Source organism: Girardinichthys multiradiatus, chromosome 14, assembly GCF_021462225.1.
Source record: "Girardinichthys multiradiatus isolate DD_20200921_A chromosome 14, DD_fGirMul_XY1, whole genome shotgun sequence".
In the NCBI taxonomy this organism is placed as follows: Eukaryota; Metazoa; Chordata; class Actinopteri; order Cyprinodontiformes; family Goodeidae; genus Girardinichthys; species Girardinichthys multiradiatus.
Window position 1 is genome coordinate 354,406 of NC_061807.1, and position 19,307 is coordinate 373,712.

The 19,307-nt window shown below is 39.7% G+C and overlaps 1 protein-coding gene across 2 annotated transcripts; it reads right to left on the minus strand.

Moving 5' to 3' along the window:
- Positions 1–715: 715 nt before the first annotated feature.
- On the minus strand, positions 716–15,900 carry LOC124880272 (zinc finger protein OZF-like). 2 transcript variants are annotated; one of them, XM_047385306.1, is made up of 3 exons: positions 15,846–15,900; positions 1,715–3,093; positions 716–1,546 (listed from the first exon to the last, which is right to left on the minus strand). In XM_047385306.1, the coding sequence occupies exons 2-3, from the start codon at positions 3,080–3,082 to the stop codon at positions 1,430–1,432; spliced, it is 1,485 nt and encodes a 494-aa protein (XP_047241262.1). In that variant the 5' UTR covers positions 3,083–3,093; positions 15,846–15,900; the 3' UTR covers positions 716–1,429. The 2 variants fall into 2 exon arrangements, with proteins under 2 accessions (XP_047241262.1, XP_047241261.1); XM_047385305.1 differs by lacking the exon at positions 15,846–15,900 and adding an exon at positions 9,468–9,653.
- Between the last annotated feature and the right edge of the window lie 3,407 nt (positions 15,901–19,307).

The window sequence follows — 19,307 nt, forward strand, 5'->3', positions numbered from 1 at the left end:
CTAAGGAGGACAACCTGACTTCACTGAATGTTTGCAATTGACACCATGGACACCTCAGCTGTACAGTAACAGTTTAAGAGCAACAGCAACATCCCTGACAGCACGACATACAGTTGCCATTGAAGGATTTTCTGCGTCACCTATATTATACAAAAAGCTGCTGTTGGCATAAAAACGACGTGCAGTCGTTGTGTCATAGGAGCAATGTGTGGGCTGAGAATATTATTCAGATACATTGACTGTGGCAAAAAACGGTAACGCTCCAAAATATATTCATTCGAAAATGACAAGACATCTAAATCCAGTCTGATCACCCTCTCCTGACTAGGGATGAGTACATTTCACATCTGAACTGATTCGGTACTTGAGAATTTAGACCGGTACTCGCTGGTACCAATTTTCGGTACTTTTATGTGTGTTATGTGGCATTAAATGTTATAAAATAAAATCTCAATTTTCCATTTAACATTCACTACCGGTCGAATATTAGAACCACTTTCTCTTTCAATGTTTTTTATATTTATGATGATTTCCATTGTACGTAGATTCTCACTAAAGGCATCAAAACTGTGAATGAACACATATGGATTCATGCAGCAAATGAAAAATTGTTAAAAAACCTTAAATATGTTTTATATTTTAGATTGCCTAAAGTAGCCGCCCTTTGCTGTGATGACTGAAGTATTAACCTTTGGTCGTCTCTCAATGAACCTCTGGTAAGTTCTTTCAAGACTCTTTGGAAAACCATTTCAGGTGACCACCTCATGAAGCTCATGGAGAGAATGTTACGAGAGAAAAGCAGTAATCACAGCAAAGGGAGGCTATTTGGAAGAATCTAATATAGACAAATTATAGCTTTTATAGAAGCTGTAAATCTAAAATAAAGCTGTAACCTAAAATATAAAAATGTTTAGTTATTTCACATTTTTTGTTTACTATATAACTCTATATGTGTTCCTTCAAAGTGTTGTTGCTTTTGGTGAGAATCTACAATTTATATAGTCATGAAAAATAAAGAAACCCATTAAGTGAGAAAGTGTATCTAAAACTTTTGACCAGTAGTGTATGTATTATTCTATATATAAACTTTATTGAATATATCAAAACAACATCCAGCTGTTGGTATTGTAACATCTCAGGTGTTTCAAACATTTCAAGATGAAAACCCTTAACTACGCAGTTTTTGTTTTCTTAATAAGGCACAAATTTATTGCACAAATTGCATCCATTAGCAGGCGTGTTAGCGGTGCTGAATGAAGGAGTTCTAGCCATATATCTGAGGCTGACAAAAATTGGGCACCCTTCAGCGTTGACAAAAATCTGGTGCTTAACTAGGTGTTTCCTCAGATTAGATGTATTCCCACCGCAGGCCTTGCACTTCACATCAAAACATTTTGCAGCGACCGTAATCTGTTTGAGCATTTAAACCTTAACCACTTTCCTCTCTAGTGTGGATTTCCATGTGTTTCTTTAAATTTCCTTTTTGGCTAAATCTTTGTCCACATAAATCACAACAGAAAGGTTTCTGTCCAGTGTGGATTCTCATGTGTGTGTTTAAACTTCCTTTTTCAGTAAATCTTTGTCCACATAGATCACAACAGAAAGGTTTCTGTCCAGTGTGGATTCTCATGTGTCTGTTTAAATGTCCTTTTTGGTTAAATCTTTGTCCACATAGGTCACAACAGAAAGGTTTCTGTCCAGTGTGGATTCTCATGTGTCTGTTTAAATGATGTTTTCTGTTAAATCTTTGTCCACATAGATCACAACAGAAAGGTTTCTGTCCAGTGTGGATTCTCATGTGTGTGTTTAAACTTTCTTTTTGGTTAAATCTTTGTCCACATAGATCACAACAGAAAGGTTTCTGTCCAGTGTGGATTCTCATGTGTGTGTTTAAACTTCCTTTTTCAGTAAATCTTTGTCCACATAGATCACAACAGAAAGGTTTCTGACCAGTGTGGATTCTGATGTGTCTGTTTAAACTTCCTTTTTCAGTAAATCTTTGTCCACATAGATCACAACAGAAAGGTTTCTGACCAGTGTGGATTCTGATGTGTGTGTTTAAATGATGTTTTCTGTTAAATGTTTGTCCACATAGATCACACCAGAAAGGTTTCTGTCCAGTGTGGATTCTCATGTGTTTGTTTAAACTTCCTTTACGGCTAAATCTTTTTCCACATAGATCACAACAGAAAGATTTCTGTCCAGTGTGGATTCTCAGGTGTGTGTTTAAATTAGTTTTTTGCTTAAATCTTTGTCCACATAGATCACAACAGAAAGGTTTCTGTCCAGTGTGGACTCTCATGTGTGTGTTTAAATTAGTTTTTTGGTTAAATCTTTGTCCACATAGATCGCAACAGAAAGGTCTCTCTCCAGTGTGGATTCTCTTATGTATGTTTAAAGTGCATTTTCCAATAAAGGTTTTACCACAGTCTTCACAGCTAAACTTCACTCCTGTCTGGACTTTCATAGACGATTCCACATTTTTCTTCTCTGTGAAACATCTCTTCAAATCCAGCGAGCTTAAGGATCCTATTTCTGAATTTATCATGTCTTTCTGAAAAAAGCCACGGTGAACAAATTGTTCAGCAAACTCAGGGGAGCTAAAAGGTTTGTTAATGTTTCCATCTGACTCAGGAGCTCTGCTGTCCTTCCAGTCATTGTCCATGTCCTTAGATTTCTGTCCAGAGTCTGACAAGTGTTTGAGCTCAGAGACGGGGTGCCTTACATCATCGGCCTTTTCATCCTTCTCAGTGTCTTCAGTTTCTGAGGAAATGGAACCATCTCCATGATCTTGTATCTTGATGGATTCTTCTCCATCAATATCTTCTGGAAGCGCTCTACCTATAATTTGGTCTTGATAAAGCTGTGAGAGTAGAGGGGACTGTTTATCATCCTCACTCTTTATGAGAGTAGCAGTGACTGGAAACCTGATGGCATCAATCTCCTCCTTCCCATTGAGCTGCTCTCCCCCCAGACTGGTGTAGACCTCTTCCTGTTCCTCCTTTATGTGGTGGATCTTTGGGTCATGTAGGTCAGCAAAAGGTCTGTGGTTTACAGGAGCTTCTTCTTCAACCTTCAGCATCTGCTTAACATCTGCAGGAAACAATGAAACATCATGCACATTAGAAAGTTTTTTGACTTCAGCCTGGACTGAGTCACTTTTTAATAAAGATATAATTAGGTGCTTTGATTACATTAAAATATTTGATGTAATTACCATTGGTAAAAGCAAAGAGACCTTCACAAAGAGTTCTTACTATTGCAAAACATACTAATCGCAATGGTTACAGCTGCATTTCTAAGCTTCTGAAAGTTCCAGTGAGCGCTGCTGCAACCATAATCCTGAAGTGGAAAGGGAATCATTTCAACGTAAACCAGTCAAAGCCAGGTGCCCCTAGAAAGACCTCTGGTTTAAGGTAGCTGTAGTTAAACCTTAACTTTAGAAACCATCTCTTGATCAAGATGACTAAATAAGTTACAGACCTATATCCAATCTACCATTCTCATCAAACATTCTTGAGAAAATGGCTGCTATTCAAGTGTGTGAGCATTTACACAGCAATGATCAGTTTGAATAGTTTCAGTCAGGCTTCAGAGCTCATCATAGCACTGAAACAGCTCTGCTGAAAGTCACTAATGATATTATTATGGCCTCAGATAATGGACTTATGTCTGTACTGGTCCTGTTAGATCTCAGTGCTCCATTTGATACAGTCAATCACAATATTCTCTTAGAAAGGCTAGAATATGCTGTAGGGATCAGGGGAACAGCGCTAGGCTGGTTTCAATCTTACTTATCTGACAGATTCCAGTTTGTTCATGTAAATGATGAGTCATCTTCAAACTCCAGGGTTAACTGTGGAGTACCACAGGGTTCAGTACTTGGGCCAATTCTCTTTACTATATATGTGCTTCCAATAGGTACAATTATCAGGCAGTGTTATAGAAATTTTAGTGCCTTGCTTGATTTGCTCCTTGATACTCTACAGGAATTGACAAAAGTATTAGAACCCCTCTGTGTTGTTCCATTCTTCTCTTATTTAAGCCTTCTGCTTGCAGCTGTGTGAGATAATATGTATGCCACACTGTTAAGATTATGTCTGGGACAACAGGTCTCATGAGTCACCTTGAAAACTGTTGTAGCTTATAGGATAACTTTTGCTTTGTCTGGTCAGAATGATTAGGCAGCACTACTGAGCACATCTCCAAGGCTGTAAAATCCTTCTCTCTTGCAAAATTAAAATAAAGCTGATTCTGAGTGACAATCATCAGTCTCTGGATGCGAATTTTTCTACAACAGCAGCATGGGATACATTTTCACTCTTATGCTGATGATACTCAGCTATACTTATCCATAAATCCTGATGAGCCCAACCAGTTGATAGACAAGCATGTGTTAAAGACACAAAAACTTGGATGACCTTAAATTTTCTGCTTTTAAACTCAGACAGACAGAAAGACAGAAGGTGTTGTCTTTGGACCAGAGTCTTTAAAAAAGAAACTGCTTAGTCAATCACGTAATTTGGATGGCATTAAATTAACCTCCGGTAATAAAGTAAAAAAACTTGGTGTTATTTCCGACTAGGAAGTGTCATATAAATCCCACATTTAACAGGTTTCTAGGATTTCCTTCTTTCACCTTCGGAGTTTAAACAGAGTTTAAAACATTCGACTCAAACGGGTTCAGATAGAAAGGTAAGAAAACCGTAATTTTTTTAAGTAACTGCCAAAAACATAGTGAACAAACATGCCATTCTTACGAACATTTTTAGAAGATTCCTTGTTGGACATATTTCAGGCCATTTTTGTCAATAATATGCGGGTTTTTAGAGAGATGCAAGATCCCCCGACAGGGCATTCAAATTTCGGCAGGCATGCACTTTCGGCATAACACTGCTCTGCTCTATTCCCACAACGCACCCTAGTATGTGCAAGACTAATCTTTAACAGAGCGCAAACGTCGACTGACGTGACTACGAATTTCTGACTGTTGGTCACTTGACCACAGTCAAAACTGACGGGAAACGCATATTTGTCAATGTTGAAAAGGCAGTGAGTTTGTAGCTCTGAGAAATGTTTAGTTTATAGTAAGGTGTAGGGAGAACTCTAGTGGTGAACACTGGTAAGTGCGCTCTTAGTTTTGAGCATAGCTGACGAAACGTATGTTTAACATGATAAGAGCTGCATGGAAAATTATCAAGCATTTTCCAATACATATATGTGTAATGTATAGTTTGGTTTTGATACCAATTGATGTTATTTCTGTTATATTCGAGACTGATTAGCAGTAGAAGCTACATGCTAAAGCTAATAACATCCGGTGCTGTGTTTGCCGTGTCGGCTAGGTTATGCATAGGAGTCATGATTCTTTAAGTACAGGTTATATTAAGTTAGTCATCCTATGTAGAATGTAAAAGTTGCATTTATTTATGCCAGGTAGTTTTATTAGTATTGCAAAGAGTATATTTCTGATTTTGTTTGATTTCTTTTCTAGACCACACATACATATTCTAATGTATGTAAATATTAGGGCTGCTGTATGTCATCTGTTCAATGATTAAAGGACCCTAACGTTATTCAAGCATCCTGTCTGTGCTTCTTACCAGCATTGTGCCATAAAGTGATGATCTGCCAAAAACTGATCGGGTAAGACCGGGCGCATCCTGCAGAGGAGCGAGCAGCGAGTGGAGGAGGAGGAGCTGGCTGCAGGAGTATATCAAGCCTGTCGAATGTTTTGTATAAGGGGGTTCTTTCTCGGTGGTTTAGTTCTTAAAGTCAAACAATATTAACACCTATAAAACAGGTATATTTCTATGGTCGAAGTTACAGTAAAGGGTTTTTATTTATTTATTAAAAATAAATAAATAAAATACAACAGGTAGTGCTGTGTGTTGTGTCTACTACTAGGTGGTGTACAAAGGGAGAGTAGAGAGTAGAGAGAAGAAGAGGAAAGATGGAGGAATGTAATAACTGATGTTACTGTACTGCTCAGTGAGTTATGAATAAACGCTGTGAAGAGTTCTTTGTCTGCTTGAGCTTCTACCTCGTCCTACCTACCAAACTTAACAATTGGCGACAATGACGTCTGTACCCATGCCTGCACCGTTCCTGCCCTGCAGTGGAGAACCTACGGTTCCGTTTTCCACGTGGAGAAAGATGTTCAAGAACTACTTAACGGCTATTCATGCTACTGGAAATTCCTGGTCCGATGCTAGACGCCGTGCTCTACTAATTCATGCACTTGGGTTCGAGGGACAACGGTTATTTTACACCTTGGCTAATGTTGACACTTCATATAATGAGGCGATGACGGCGTTAGAACTACAGTTTGCTCCGAAGGTGAACGCTGTTGTGGCAAGACACCAATTCCGACAGAGAACGCAGATGGCGGATGAGACTGTGCCTCAATACATGGCTGCTTTACGTGAGTTGGCTATCACATGTGCTTATGGAACAATGGAAGATGAGCTGCTACGGGATCAGCTTTTTGAGAAGGCTTATGCACTGGAGGTGAGAAACAGACTTTTATTGGAAAGTTCGCTAACGTTTGACACCGCTATCATGCTGGCGTGTCAAGTGGAACATGCTATTCAGTCATCCAAACTTCTCAGTGGATCTACTGCTGTTCACATGGTTGCCCAGCGCGGACTTACTCAATGCAAGTATAGAAACCAGCAAGCCGTTTCTAAAAATAGCCACACGCGCACAGTGCAGCAGACAGCGCGAGCCTGTTATCGCTGTGGATCGACAAATCACTTGGCGACTGCCCTGCAGCCGCAGCAAAATGTAACAGCTGTGGTAAGACTGGACATTTTTCTAAAGTTTGCCGCTCAGCTAAACAAGTTATAGAGGTAATGCCTGAAGAGGTTGTGCTCCTGATGACCGCAAAGGACGTTAACACTACTGATAGACTGCTTTGCAAAGTGAACATTAAAGAAGCTGCGTCAGGGGAGTCTACTGACTGTGAACTACTGATTGATACATGATCATCAGTTTCTATCATACCAGAGACTCTGTACAACAGACATTTTCCTGAGAGTCGTCTAACTGCACCTCATGTGAAATTAGTCACTTACTTGAAAGAAGACATTCCTGCAATAGGATGTTTGGAAGCCACAGTTACCCTTGACAACAACACTGCTCCTGCTTCTTTGTATGTGGTTCAAGGAGGATCTGCATTACTCGGAATGGATCTAATAAAAGCACTGAAATGGACAATTAGCTACGATTCAATCCATGTTCCACCTCCTGAACATGCTTCTTCTGCTGCACCTGTGTTGCTAACAAAAACAGACTCTGCTTCTATTGGCTGTGTTGCTGGGTTTGTGCACAAAGTTAAAGTACGTGAGGATGCAGTCCCAGTTCAGCAAAAACTCCGACGTCTTCCATTTGCAGTACGAGGAGCTGGATCTGCTTCTGAAGGGGGGCATTATCGAACAAATTGATGCTTCTCCCTGGATTTCTCCTATTCTGGTAACGACAAGAAAAGAAGGCAGACCAAGACTATGTGTTGACCTAAGAGAACCTAATAAAGGGATTGTTGCCGACAGTCACCCTTTGCCCCATATGAATTAGCTTTTCAGTGAGCTCAGGGGTGCCTGTGTTTTGTCCACCATAGATCTGGCATCTGCATACCATCAACTTCTACTACAGTTGGGACCTCATGGCTTTTATTACACACAAAGGACTTTTCTGCTACTGCCGTGTTCCCTACGGGTTGGCCTCTGCTCCATCTGCATTCCAAACAATTATGGAAACTGTGCTTAAAGGGCTACCTGGTGTGCACAATTACTTGGATGATGTAATTGTTGCAGGATCTTCTCTAGAGGAACATGACAGACACCTGCGTGCTGTGCTTCAGCGTCTTACGGATGCAGGTCTGACACTGAACATGCAAAAATGTACATTTAGGCAGTCAAGCCTCAGATTTCTTGGCCACATCATTTCCAAAGATGGCATCTTTCCTGATCCAGACCATAGTGCAGCTGTCCGTGATGCCCTAACACCACATGATCCACCATCTCTGTGCTCCTTCCTGGGTTTAATCTCCTGGTACAGTAAATTCCTTCCCAATTTTGCCACAGTAGTGGAACCAATGCGGGTTCTACTGAGAGAAGCTGTTGACTCTGGTTTCATATGAGATGAAGGGGCTGATAAAAGCTTTAAGGAACTAAAAGGGCTTTTACTGAACAGTCCTGTTCTGGCTCTTTTTGACCCATCTCTCCCAACCATTGTCACCACAGACGCTTCAGACTACGGACTGGGTGGTGTGTTGACCCAAATACATCCAGATAAAACTGAACGAACTGTGGCATTTGCATCTAGAACTCTGACCCCTACATAACAAAAGTACTCTACAGTGGAAAAGGAGGCTCTTCCTAGTGTGTGGGCCGTGGAAAATTGGAGGTCTTACCTCTGGGGCAGACGTTTCACACTAAGAACTGATCATCAGACACTGACAACGCTACTCGCTACCAAAGGCATTGGGTGTGCTGGAATGAAGGGCACACGCTGGTCTGCACGTTTACTGTGCGTCATCTACGATTTGGAATACAGGCCTGGATCACAAAATCAGGCTGCAGACTGTCACAGTTGCCACTTCCTAATGACTCTACTCCTGTAGATGAACCTGACATGGTTGCATCCATTGTGTCAGCTTTGTCTGTCGCTGAGTTCACTTTGGCTTCCTCTCAATGCCATGAACTCACACTCCTCCGTGGACAGATAGAGGTCTGGCCAAAGAGCGAGAAGGAGGTGCACCCTGTCTTAATACCATACTACTACCTCAGGAATGAACTTTCTGCATCTCAGGATCTGGTCATGAGAGGTGAACATCGATACATCATTCCTGTTGCTTTACGTGCTACTGTCATTCATCTGGCACATGAAACACATCAAGATGTTGTTCGCACAAAACAGAGACTTTGTGACCTCTACTGGTGGCCTCAAGTGGACAAAATGGTCCAGTCTGTTATTTCTTCATGTACTACCTGCCAAATGAATGACAAATCTGCTCAAACTGCTCCTGCTCCTCTCCAACCCATTGCCCTGCCGAACAGACCATGGGAGAAAGTGGCTCTGGATATTGTGGGTCCCTTTGAAACTGCTGCTTCTTCATGCAGATTCGCTATAACGTTACTGGACTATTCTCACTATATCTCATCTGTGTACAAGTGTGTACCATCCACAGTGCAATGGTGCTGTTGAAAGATGGAATAGAGTTCTGAAGGAAACAATCCTAACTGGTGAACACATGCAGAAAGACTGGAAAACTACAGTGACTGATTACCTACAAAATTACAGAGCAACGCCACATAACAACTGGAGTTTCTACATCAGAACTACTGCACAACAGGAGGATGAAAACAAAAGTGAACATCTTTCCAAGTCCGGAGAACAGCAGAAAATGCACTACAGTGCAAGAAACAGTTAAACAGAAACAAGAGAAGTCTAAACAGTATACTGACCAACGCCGTGGAGCAAAGACACCAACATTCAAACCTGGAGATATGGTGAAGGTAAAAAGACCTGATCGTGTTCGCAAAGGCTCATCAAGATTTACTCCACTGCTGTTTGTTGAAAAGCAGATTGGAGGAAGTACTTATGTACTCAGTGACAATAAAATGTAGAATGCTGCCAGACTTTCACGTTATTCTGCAGGTATCCCATGGAAAACGACAAAACCTGAAAAGCATGATCCTGTGGCTCAAAGGAAAAGTGTTAGAGCTGCTGCTTGACATGTGTGGTTCAAGGAGTTTCAACCAGGTTAAAAGAAATATTAATACATAAATACATAAATGATTGTGTGTCACATGTTTAGGGTCCAGGTGGACTAATTCTCATGGTACTAATTGGTTACAAATACCTGGATTTTATTTGTACAATAGCTACATTTGGCAATTCTGTTCCATAGTAACTTCAAGTGTTAGAGTTTAAAAGTTGGTTGGTTGGGTGTACTTAAGCAACCACCTACTTTGATTACAGTTAAGGAGATCTGTGTGACAACCAAATCGTTGAATGAGGTTGATGTTCAGTCATATGTTAAATGGGTACATGCAGTCTTTTCAAGTAAGGAGGGAATGTTGTGTCTACCACTAGGTGGTGTACAAGGGGAGAGTAGAGAGAAGAAGAGGGAAGATGGGTTCTTTGTCTGCTTGAGCTTCTACCTCGTCCTACCTACCTTAACACTGTACACAATGAAAACGTTGCCAAATTACGAGATTACCTACTGTGTTCTACTCAGAGGAATTATATTTTACCGATCTCACTGAAGCCATTAATTCCCAACTGACCAAAAATTAATGTTGTTCTCTGCTAAAATTGATTATGGCCAATAATTTCAGACCCATGAAATGCCATTTCTGCCTTATATTACTATGCTTTACTCTGAGTAAATGTATTTCAAAGATCTCACTGAATGCACTCTGTCCAAAATAGCTAAAACAGCCAAAAATCTGGGTTTTGTCCTCTGCCACAAATTGATTATGGCCTATTTCCTGACCACTGACATGCAATTTCTACCTGATATGACTGTTTCATTCTGAAGAATTATATTTTACTGATCTCACTGAACACAACCCCTTCTACACTGAAAGAGTTCCCCAAATGAAAAATGTAGGGCTATTTCCATTGCCAGAAATTGATCATGGCTTCTTCTATGACCCATGAAATGTAATTTCTGCATTTAATTGCTTTATATCATTCAGGGAGATCATATTTAATAGATCTTGCTGAGTACAGACCCTCCCATGCTGAAATAAATCCCCAAATGGACAATATAGGGGTGTTTCACTTGCCAAAAATACATCTTGGCTTATTTCATGAGCCATGGAATAAGATTTCTGCATAAAATGGCTCTGTACAGCTTTGAGAGATTATATTTTACCCGATCTTACTGAACACAACGCTTCCTACACAGAAAATTGACCCAAAATCGTTTTTTTTCTCTGCCAAAATTTGAGTATGGCTTATTTTCTACCCAACTAAATTCCATTTCTGCCTAAAAATGCATTTTACTGATCTTGATGAAGGTTTTCGGTCACACATTTAAAGAAATCGCCAAAATGGCCTTAAAATAGCATTTCATTCTGCTAATTGGAATACATTCATGTAAGTTTATCGTTAAATTGCATCAAATGTCATTTTATTAATCAGGTACCACTACATTCGAAATTAATTTCCTCCTTATGAATATTTTTACTTTTAATAAATGTGATATTTTACTATTACTTTGCGTTGTTTTATTGTGAAATACTGATTAGCATTACTTGTTCTTGGTCAAAACACTTACCTGCTAATTACAAGTCCTTTTAAAGTGCAATAGCAGAGGTTTGCGTTCGAGTTTTGAGACATGGATCAGACATTTTCAACTCTAAGATCAATGGAACTTTTCATCTACCCAGCAGTCAAATTTTTGGAGAAAAGCAAAAAGCTTAATTGTTTGAGGTGGGTTAATAGTTACACTCAATGCTGCATTTTACTACTGTAATTATTTGTTGTTGTGACAAAGGTATTGTTTTACAAAAATTTGTAATGGAATTATAAATGGGATGAATGAGGATTAGCGTGGGTTGTGATTACCAGTCATTTAGAAAATAAAGTGATGTGTTTATGTTTGTTATCAGACTAAACATTTGTCATAAAGTCATAAAAATCAGAAGCTAAGATTAAAAAAACATATTTTAGAATTTATTTGCGTTGATTTTCAAGTCATTTAACCACATGCAACAGAATAATGACATATGAATAAAATAGCTTTGAATGTCCAATTTTGGTGACCTGTGGTAGCTTAGAGTCCAGAATGAAAATCCCATATGGAAAATTTTTGATAGGGATGTTATTTGTGATGTCAAGTTGACTTCAGAACTCAAAATGTTGTTTTAATCTGATTTAGTATCAACAAAAGGTAGTAATATACTTCCTACTGATCTTTTGATTTGGGGTGTTATATTTAAAACTTTTAACTATTCGGTTTTCAATAATTTACTGTATAATTAAACTGTATTTGTGTATTTAAATTGATATTAAGTTTGGTTATTGATCTTCGTCCTCAGAGTAAAATTTAGGAGTGGGTTAGTTCAGATATATTTTGGTTACTACAGTTTCACCCGAAGCTTGAACAGTTTGGAGTACTTAAGAGTGCACCAATGTGTTTTCATTATAAATACATTATTTACTTTAAGTGCAGTACCTGTTTTATATGTTGAAAAATCTTTGGGGTGGTCTGTATGTCAACTGTTTTTCCTTCCTGATCTCACCAAATTAAACATTGATTGATAACTAATGACGTTGTTCATGTTGCTACAAAACGATCATATTTAGTTTAGTTTTTAAATAAATAGTCATTTCAACCTTTGCATAAATATGCAGCTTATTGTGTTCTGCATAGTTATTTTGAATACTATGCATTTCATCAATACAATATCAATGATAATGAAAGAAATCATTAATTTCTCTTTTCTACCTCAGATGACAAGTTATTCTATTGTCGACATGGAGGCACACCTTATTCGCTCCAGGTAAAGGTTTTGTGTGGACAAAAAGAGGCTAATGAAGCTTTTCTGGACTGTCATGCCTGCAGCCAAGGTTCTCATTGCAGACAGAAAAAAACAGAAAGGAAATCTCTCAAAGGTTTTACTGACCAGGAATGAAGACATCAATTTGTGGGTCAGTATGTAGTTTTAGATTTGGCTTATTGCTAAAAATAGTGCAAATGTTAGTTCCTTCATTATGCAAAGATAACAAACTAATGTCACTATGATACCACTGTGATTCTTACACAGAGGGCAGACACAACATGGTGTCAGAATAATTTGCAGACTCGCACAGAAACAAGAAGAGAATAAAAAATTAAAAAAAAGAGAATTGCACTACGTAGGAGAAGCTCAAGATGATTATGAGTCAGAGTTGCTTGTAGACACAGTCATGGCAGCAGAAGAGGATGAGGAGGATAGTGCATATGCAGACATAGCGCTGGGACCAGAAAACGCAAAACTGACACTTAAATTAGACACTGGAGCACAAGTGAGCGTCATGCCCATAAAAGACTTTGTTGGGCTCATGCCCAACACACCATTGAAAAAAAACAAACAAGCTTTGTGGCAGACATTTGTTGGATGTGAAAGGTTTCTGCACACTCCCCAGCAGATACAAAGACAGATCATCTTCACAGAAGTTCTATGTTGTAAACTGCAACAGCCCACCCATCCTAGGCTACAAAGCCTGCAGAGCCCTCGGACTCATACAGGTGGTGTATACAGTTACTACGGCAAATAAAGAGCCTGCCAACCAGCCAGCTGACATATTAAGTGAGTACTCTGATGTATTTAAGGGCATTGGTGCATTTCAGGGTGAGTGCAGTTTCAGAATAGACCCCAGCGTAGCACCAGTAGTTTGTCCCCCAAGGAAAGTACCTTTTGCTCTCAGGGAGCGTCTCAAAACAGAATTAGAAAACATGGAAAGAGATGGTATAATAAGCAAAGTAACTGAGCCAACCCAGTGGGTAAATGCGCTTGTAATATGTGAGAAACCAAAAACTAATAAGCTTTGTGTGTGCTTTTACCCACGTCCTTTGAACAAAGCAATAATGCGGCCACACTACCCTCTCCTGACGCTTGATGACATAACATACAAGCTTGCCGAAGCAAAATATTTCAGCGTATTAGATGCTAGATCTGGTAGACGACATCGTAATGTTTGGAAAACCAAAAGAGGATCATGACCAGGGAATGAGGTTTAAAGCTCAACCTAGATAAGTGCATCTGTATCAGTGAAGTCAGTTACTTTGGACACAAACTCACAGCTGAAGGACTGAAACCAGATCCCCTAAAGGTGAAAGCAATCCGTGACATGCAGTCACCAACAACTGAGGCAGAGCTGGAAATGATCCTAGGCATGGTGAATTACCTTGCCAGGTTTGCCCCACATCTGGCTGAGGTGAACGCACCACTCAGGCACCTCCTGCGACACGACACAGAATTTAAATGGGATAAAACCCACCAGACTGCATTTGAAAAAATGAAAGAGACAATAACAGCCGAACCAGGGCCAGTAATAGGCTACTTTGACCCCAAAAAAGAAGTGACACTGCAAGTCGATGCATCAAAACATGGTTTAGGTGCAACAATCATGCAGGAAGGCCGATCAGTTGCATATACATCCAAACTTCTCAACAGCACAGAGCAAAACTAAGCTCAGATTGAGAAGGAGCTATATGCAGTCCTGTACGGTTGCAAAAGATTACCACAAATACATATATGGAAAACATGTAACTGTTGAATCAGACCATAAGACACTTGAGTCAATAATTCACAAGCCTTTGGCCTCTGCACCACCACGCCTACAACGAATGTTGCTTGCCCTGCAAAATACAGCATCACTCTCATTCACAAACCAGGTTAGGAGATTCCAGTCGCTGACAAACTGTGGAGGAATTCTACTTATGACGAGGACCAATCACTAACTGAGGACATGGAAACACAAGTACACACTGTGATGAGCACAATGCCAGTAAGTACTGATAGGCTAAGAGACCTCAAAACAGCAACAGCTGAAGATGAGCAACTGTCTGGCCTTCGAGATGCAATTTGATCAGGCTGGCCGGAGACAAGGAAAAGGTGCCCCTCATTCATCAGCGAATACTGGAACCACCGTCATGAGATCACAGAGGCTGATGGAATTCTCTTGAAAGGTGAGAAGATAATTCCTCACAAGCTTAGAAGAGAAATGCTGCAACGCATACACACAGGACATTTCAGAGTAGAAAAAAGCAAGCACAGAGCAAGAGACATCATGTTTTGGCCATGCATGAGTCGACAAATAGAAGAGATGGTAAGTAACTGTGACATATGTCAAACGCACCAGAGTTCCAATCAGAAGGAGCCGATGATCTCACAGCCAATCCCTAAGAACCCATGGCAGAAGTTAGCAGCAGACTTGTTCACCTGGAACTCTGAGAACTATATTGTAATCTGTGACAACAGGAGCAGGTATTTTGAAATCGAACGCCTGCATAACATCACCACAGCTTCTGTGATTCACAAAATGAAAGGCATATTTGCCAGACATGGCATTCCTGAAGACGTCATAAGTGACAACGGGCCAAGTTACAACTCCAGAGAATTCCACTAGTTTGCAGACACCTGGGGTTTTCAACACATCACGTCAAGCCCACCTTACCTCCAGAGCAACGGCTTAGCTGAAAAGACTGTCCAAACTGCAAAAAGAATCCCCACAAAGGCCACGGAGGATGGAAAGGATCCATACCTCAGTTTGTTAGAGTACAGGAACACACCTTTGGACGGACTGAAATCCCCGGGACAAATTCTCATTAGTCGCAGACTGCGTTCTATCCTGCCCACAACAGAAAAGCAGCTGCAACCTCAGATAACCGCCCAGAAAACCTTGCAATAAAGGAGGGAGGAATGTCAATGCCGCCAGAGAAGAGACTGCAACAACACTGCCAGACTCTTATTTTGAAGTTGTAATAGAGAGACCAGATGGCATGGGGGGGGGTGGGGGGGGTTGTACATCCGGTGTAACTCGGTGAGATGTAAGAAATAAAGAAGTAACAGTTTCTCTACCTGAATGAAAACTGGTGATTCTAACACAGAGGGCAGACACAACAGAAAACCTCCTTCATTAAAACAACTTAGTTTAATTAGTTTCTAAACAAACTTATATCAGTGTTGAAGAACAACAAACCAATCAAAATGGCGGACGTGGGTCGTTCCCACCGAGTAACGAAGCGTTTACGTTTTAAGTCTATGGGTACATTTGGTCTTTAAGAAGCTAATCCATTAGTCACCTAAAATGTTCCTAAACTGTAAACATGAAAACATACAAACCTAATCTGTGCAGCAGAACTTTAGGGTTGAAATCAGCCTCCAGGATGTTGAGACGCTGCTGATCTTCTTTGTCCTCTTTAGCTGTTTGGGAAATCTCTCCCACTGCTGCACTCTGCCACCGTTTGAGCTGCTGTCTCCACATCTTTGTTGTTAGCTTCTCTTCAAAAGATCCTTTAACAGTTACTGAGTAGTTATAACTCGGCTTCGATCCAAACTCCGGCAACGTCGATGCTTCGAGCTTGTAGAGCAAAACCACGTCTTCTTCTTCTTCTTCTTCTTCTTCCTTATTACATTGACGGTTGGCAAACAACTAAAGGAAGTATTACCGCCACCAACTGGTACGGAGTGTGGACCACATGACATCTATACATACTTATACCTATCCCTACAAACACTAAATCCTATTATACAACTTACACTGTTTTAAGAAATAAAATATAACCTGATATCCTCTGTTAATCATTGCCCATACATTAGAAATGTCTGTCTTCCTCCCCACTAAATGACAAAAACTCCTCCAATATTCTCTTTTTGCATTTTTAATGGTTCTTCTTACATTCACTTGTAATTTCTTATATTCTTTCAAATTCTGAAAGTTGTGATTTTTTTTAAATAACTTAAAAGCTTTATTTCGTTTCTTAATAGCTCCAGTACATTCTGTTGTCCACCAGGGTATTAATTTTCTTTCCCTTTTCCCACCTTCCATCCTTATAACCTGATTAGCTGCTTCTAAAATAGCATTACATATAGAAAGATTAAATTCATCAATACTATCATTTATATCCACTTTTTGTAGTTTTATTTCACTAATATTCCTAAAAGTTTCCCAATCTGCAGATCTAAAGCACCATTTCTTCATCCCATTTATACAATATTTCTCTATACAGGTCCTTCTCAAAAAATTAGCATATTGTGATAAAGTTCATTATTTTCCATAATGTCATGATGAAAATTTAACATTAATATATTTTAGATTCATTGCACACTAACTGAAATATTTCAGGTCTTTTATTGTCTTAATACGGATGATTTTGGCATACAGCTCATGAAAACCCAAAATTCCTATCTCACAAAATTAGCATATCATTAAAAGGGTCTCTAAACGAGCTATGAACCTAATCATCTGAATCAACGAGTTAACTCTAAACACCTGCAAAAGATTCCTGAGGCCTTTAAAACTCCCAGCCTGGTTCATCACTCAAAACCCCAATCATGGGTAGGACTGCCGACCTGACTGCTGTCCAGAAGGCCACTATTGACACCCTCAAGCAAGAGGGTAAGACACAGAAAGAAATTTCTGAATGAATAGGCTGTTCCCAGAGTGCTGTATCAAGGCACCTCAGTGGGAAGTCTGTGGGAAGGAAAAAGTGTGGCAGAAAACGCTGCACAACGAGAAGAGGTGACCGGACCCAGAGGAAGATTGTGGAGAAGAGCCGATTCCAGACCTTGGGGGACCTGCGGAAGCAGTGGACTGAGTCTGGAGTAGAAACATCCAGAGCCACCGTGCACAGGCATGTGCAGGAAATGGGCTACAGGTGCTGCATTCCTCAGGTCGAGCCACTTTTGAACCAGAAACAGCGGCAGAAACGCCTTACCTGGGCTACAGAGAAGCAGCACTGGACTGTTGCTCTGTGGTCCAAAGTACTTTTTTCAGATGAAAGCAAATTCTGCATGTCATTCGGAAATCAAGGTGCCAGAGTCTGGAGGAAGACTGGGGAGAAGGAAATGCCAAAATGCCAGAAGTCCAGTGTCAAGTACCCACAGTCAGTGATGGTCTGGGGTGCTGTGTCAGCTGCTGGTGTTGGTCCACTGTGTTTTATCAAGGGCAGGGTCAATGCAGCTAGCTATCAGGAGATTTTGGAGCACTTCATGCTTCCATCTGCTGAAAAGCTTTATGGAGATGAAGATTTCATTTTTCAGCACGACCTGGCACCTGCTCACAGTGCCAAAACCACTGGTAAATGGTTTACTGACCATGGTATCACTGTGCTCAATTGGCCTGCCAACTCTCCTGACCTGAACCCCATAGAGAATCTGTGGGATATTGTGAAGAGAACGTTGAGAGACTCAAGACCCAACACTCTGGATGAGCTAAAGGCCGCTATCGAAGCATCCTGGGCCTCCATAAGACCTCAGCAGTGCCACAGGCTGATTGCCTCCATGCCACGCCGCATTGAAGCAGTCATTTCTGCAAAAGGATTCCCGACCAAGTATTGAGTGCATAATTGTACATGATTATTTGAAGGTTGATGTTTTTTGTATTAAAAACACTTTTCTTTTATTGGTCGGATGAAATATGCTAATTTTGTGAGATAGGAATTTTGGGTTTTCATGAGCTGTATGCCAAAATCATCCGTATTAAGACAATAAAAGACCTGAAATATTTCAGTTAGTGTGCAATGAATCTAAAATATATGAATGTTAAATTTTCATCATTACATTATAGAAAATAATAAACTTTATCACAATATGCTAATTTTTTGAGAAGGACCTGTATGTAGTTTTAATTCAGTCATAATAGGGAAGTGATTACTTTCCATAAACAAACACCTGCTAGAGAATCTGAAACTAATGTTAAATCAATTGCTGACACTGTATTTTCTCTCAAATTAATTCTCGGTCCTCTCCCATCATTCAAAACTACCAAATTTTTCACATCCATTATTTCTTCAATTACACCCCCATTTTGATCATTATGATCACTCCATAGTGAGCTATGTCCATTAAAATCCCCACACCAAATCACTTTACCCTCTAAATACTTCCCAAGTTCCTCCATTAGATCTAAAGAAAGTCTTTTACATGGATTATAAAAATGTATTATTTTAATTTTTCCAATTATTGTCCAAATTTCAATAATAATATATTCTAACTCTTTTCCTTTAGCTAAAATTCTAAATTGAATCCCCTTTTTAATGAATATTATACATCCTCCTCCTGATCCTCCCTCTCTATCTCTTCTAATGCTTTCATATCCTTTGATAACAAAATCAAGATGTGGTTTAAGCCAAGTTTCCTGAATGCTTATAATATCAAATTCTTCTTTAAAATCTTTAATAAATCCTTTAAACTCTTGCCCATTTGAAATTAGACTTCTATCATTCCATTTTAAGATGATCAATTTGTTCTTTCTTCCAGTCCTCGTACCCTCCCTTCTTCCCCTAATCTCTTATTTATGTGCTCCCAGGATATATCCTTAATACCGAAAAACCTCTCTGCTCCTTTCACGATTATTTAGATTTTTTCTATCTTGTGCTTAATTTGATCTGAATAATTAATTACATAAGCAATAAACATCATAATATTTTCAACTGTCAGTACTGTGTCTGATCTAATCTGCCTTTACTCTGGTGTTGGACTCAGCTGAACTTTTCCTGGAACATCTTTTGGTTTCTTCACTCTTTTTGCAGCTTCTGCACAACTTCTATTATTAATGACTTTAACTTGTTCAATTTCCACTGC

What these genes read in the sequence shown, in the direction of transcription:
- LOC124880272 (XM_047385305.1), bottom strand. Translation starts at nt 9,495, where the DNA reads ATGTTGGTGTCTTTGCTCCACGGCGTTG. An exon ending in GTCTTTGCTCCACGGCGTTG is followed by an intron (nt 3,094 to 9,467) that starts GTCAGTATACTG and finishes TGTTTCCTGCAG; the next exon opens with ATGTTAAGCAGATGCTGAAG. An exon ending in AACATCATTTAAACAGACAC is followed by an intron (nt 1,547 to 1,714) that starts ATGAGAATCCAC and finishes TTAAACACACAC; the next exon opens with ATGAGAATCCACACTGGACA.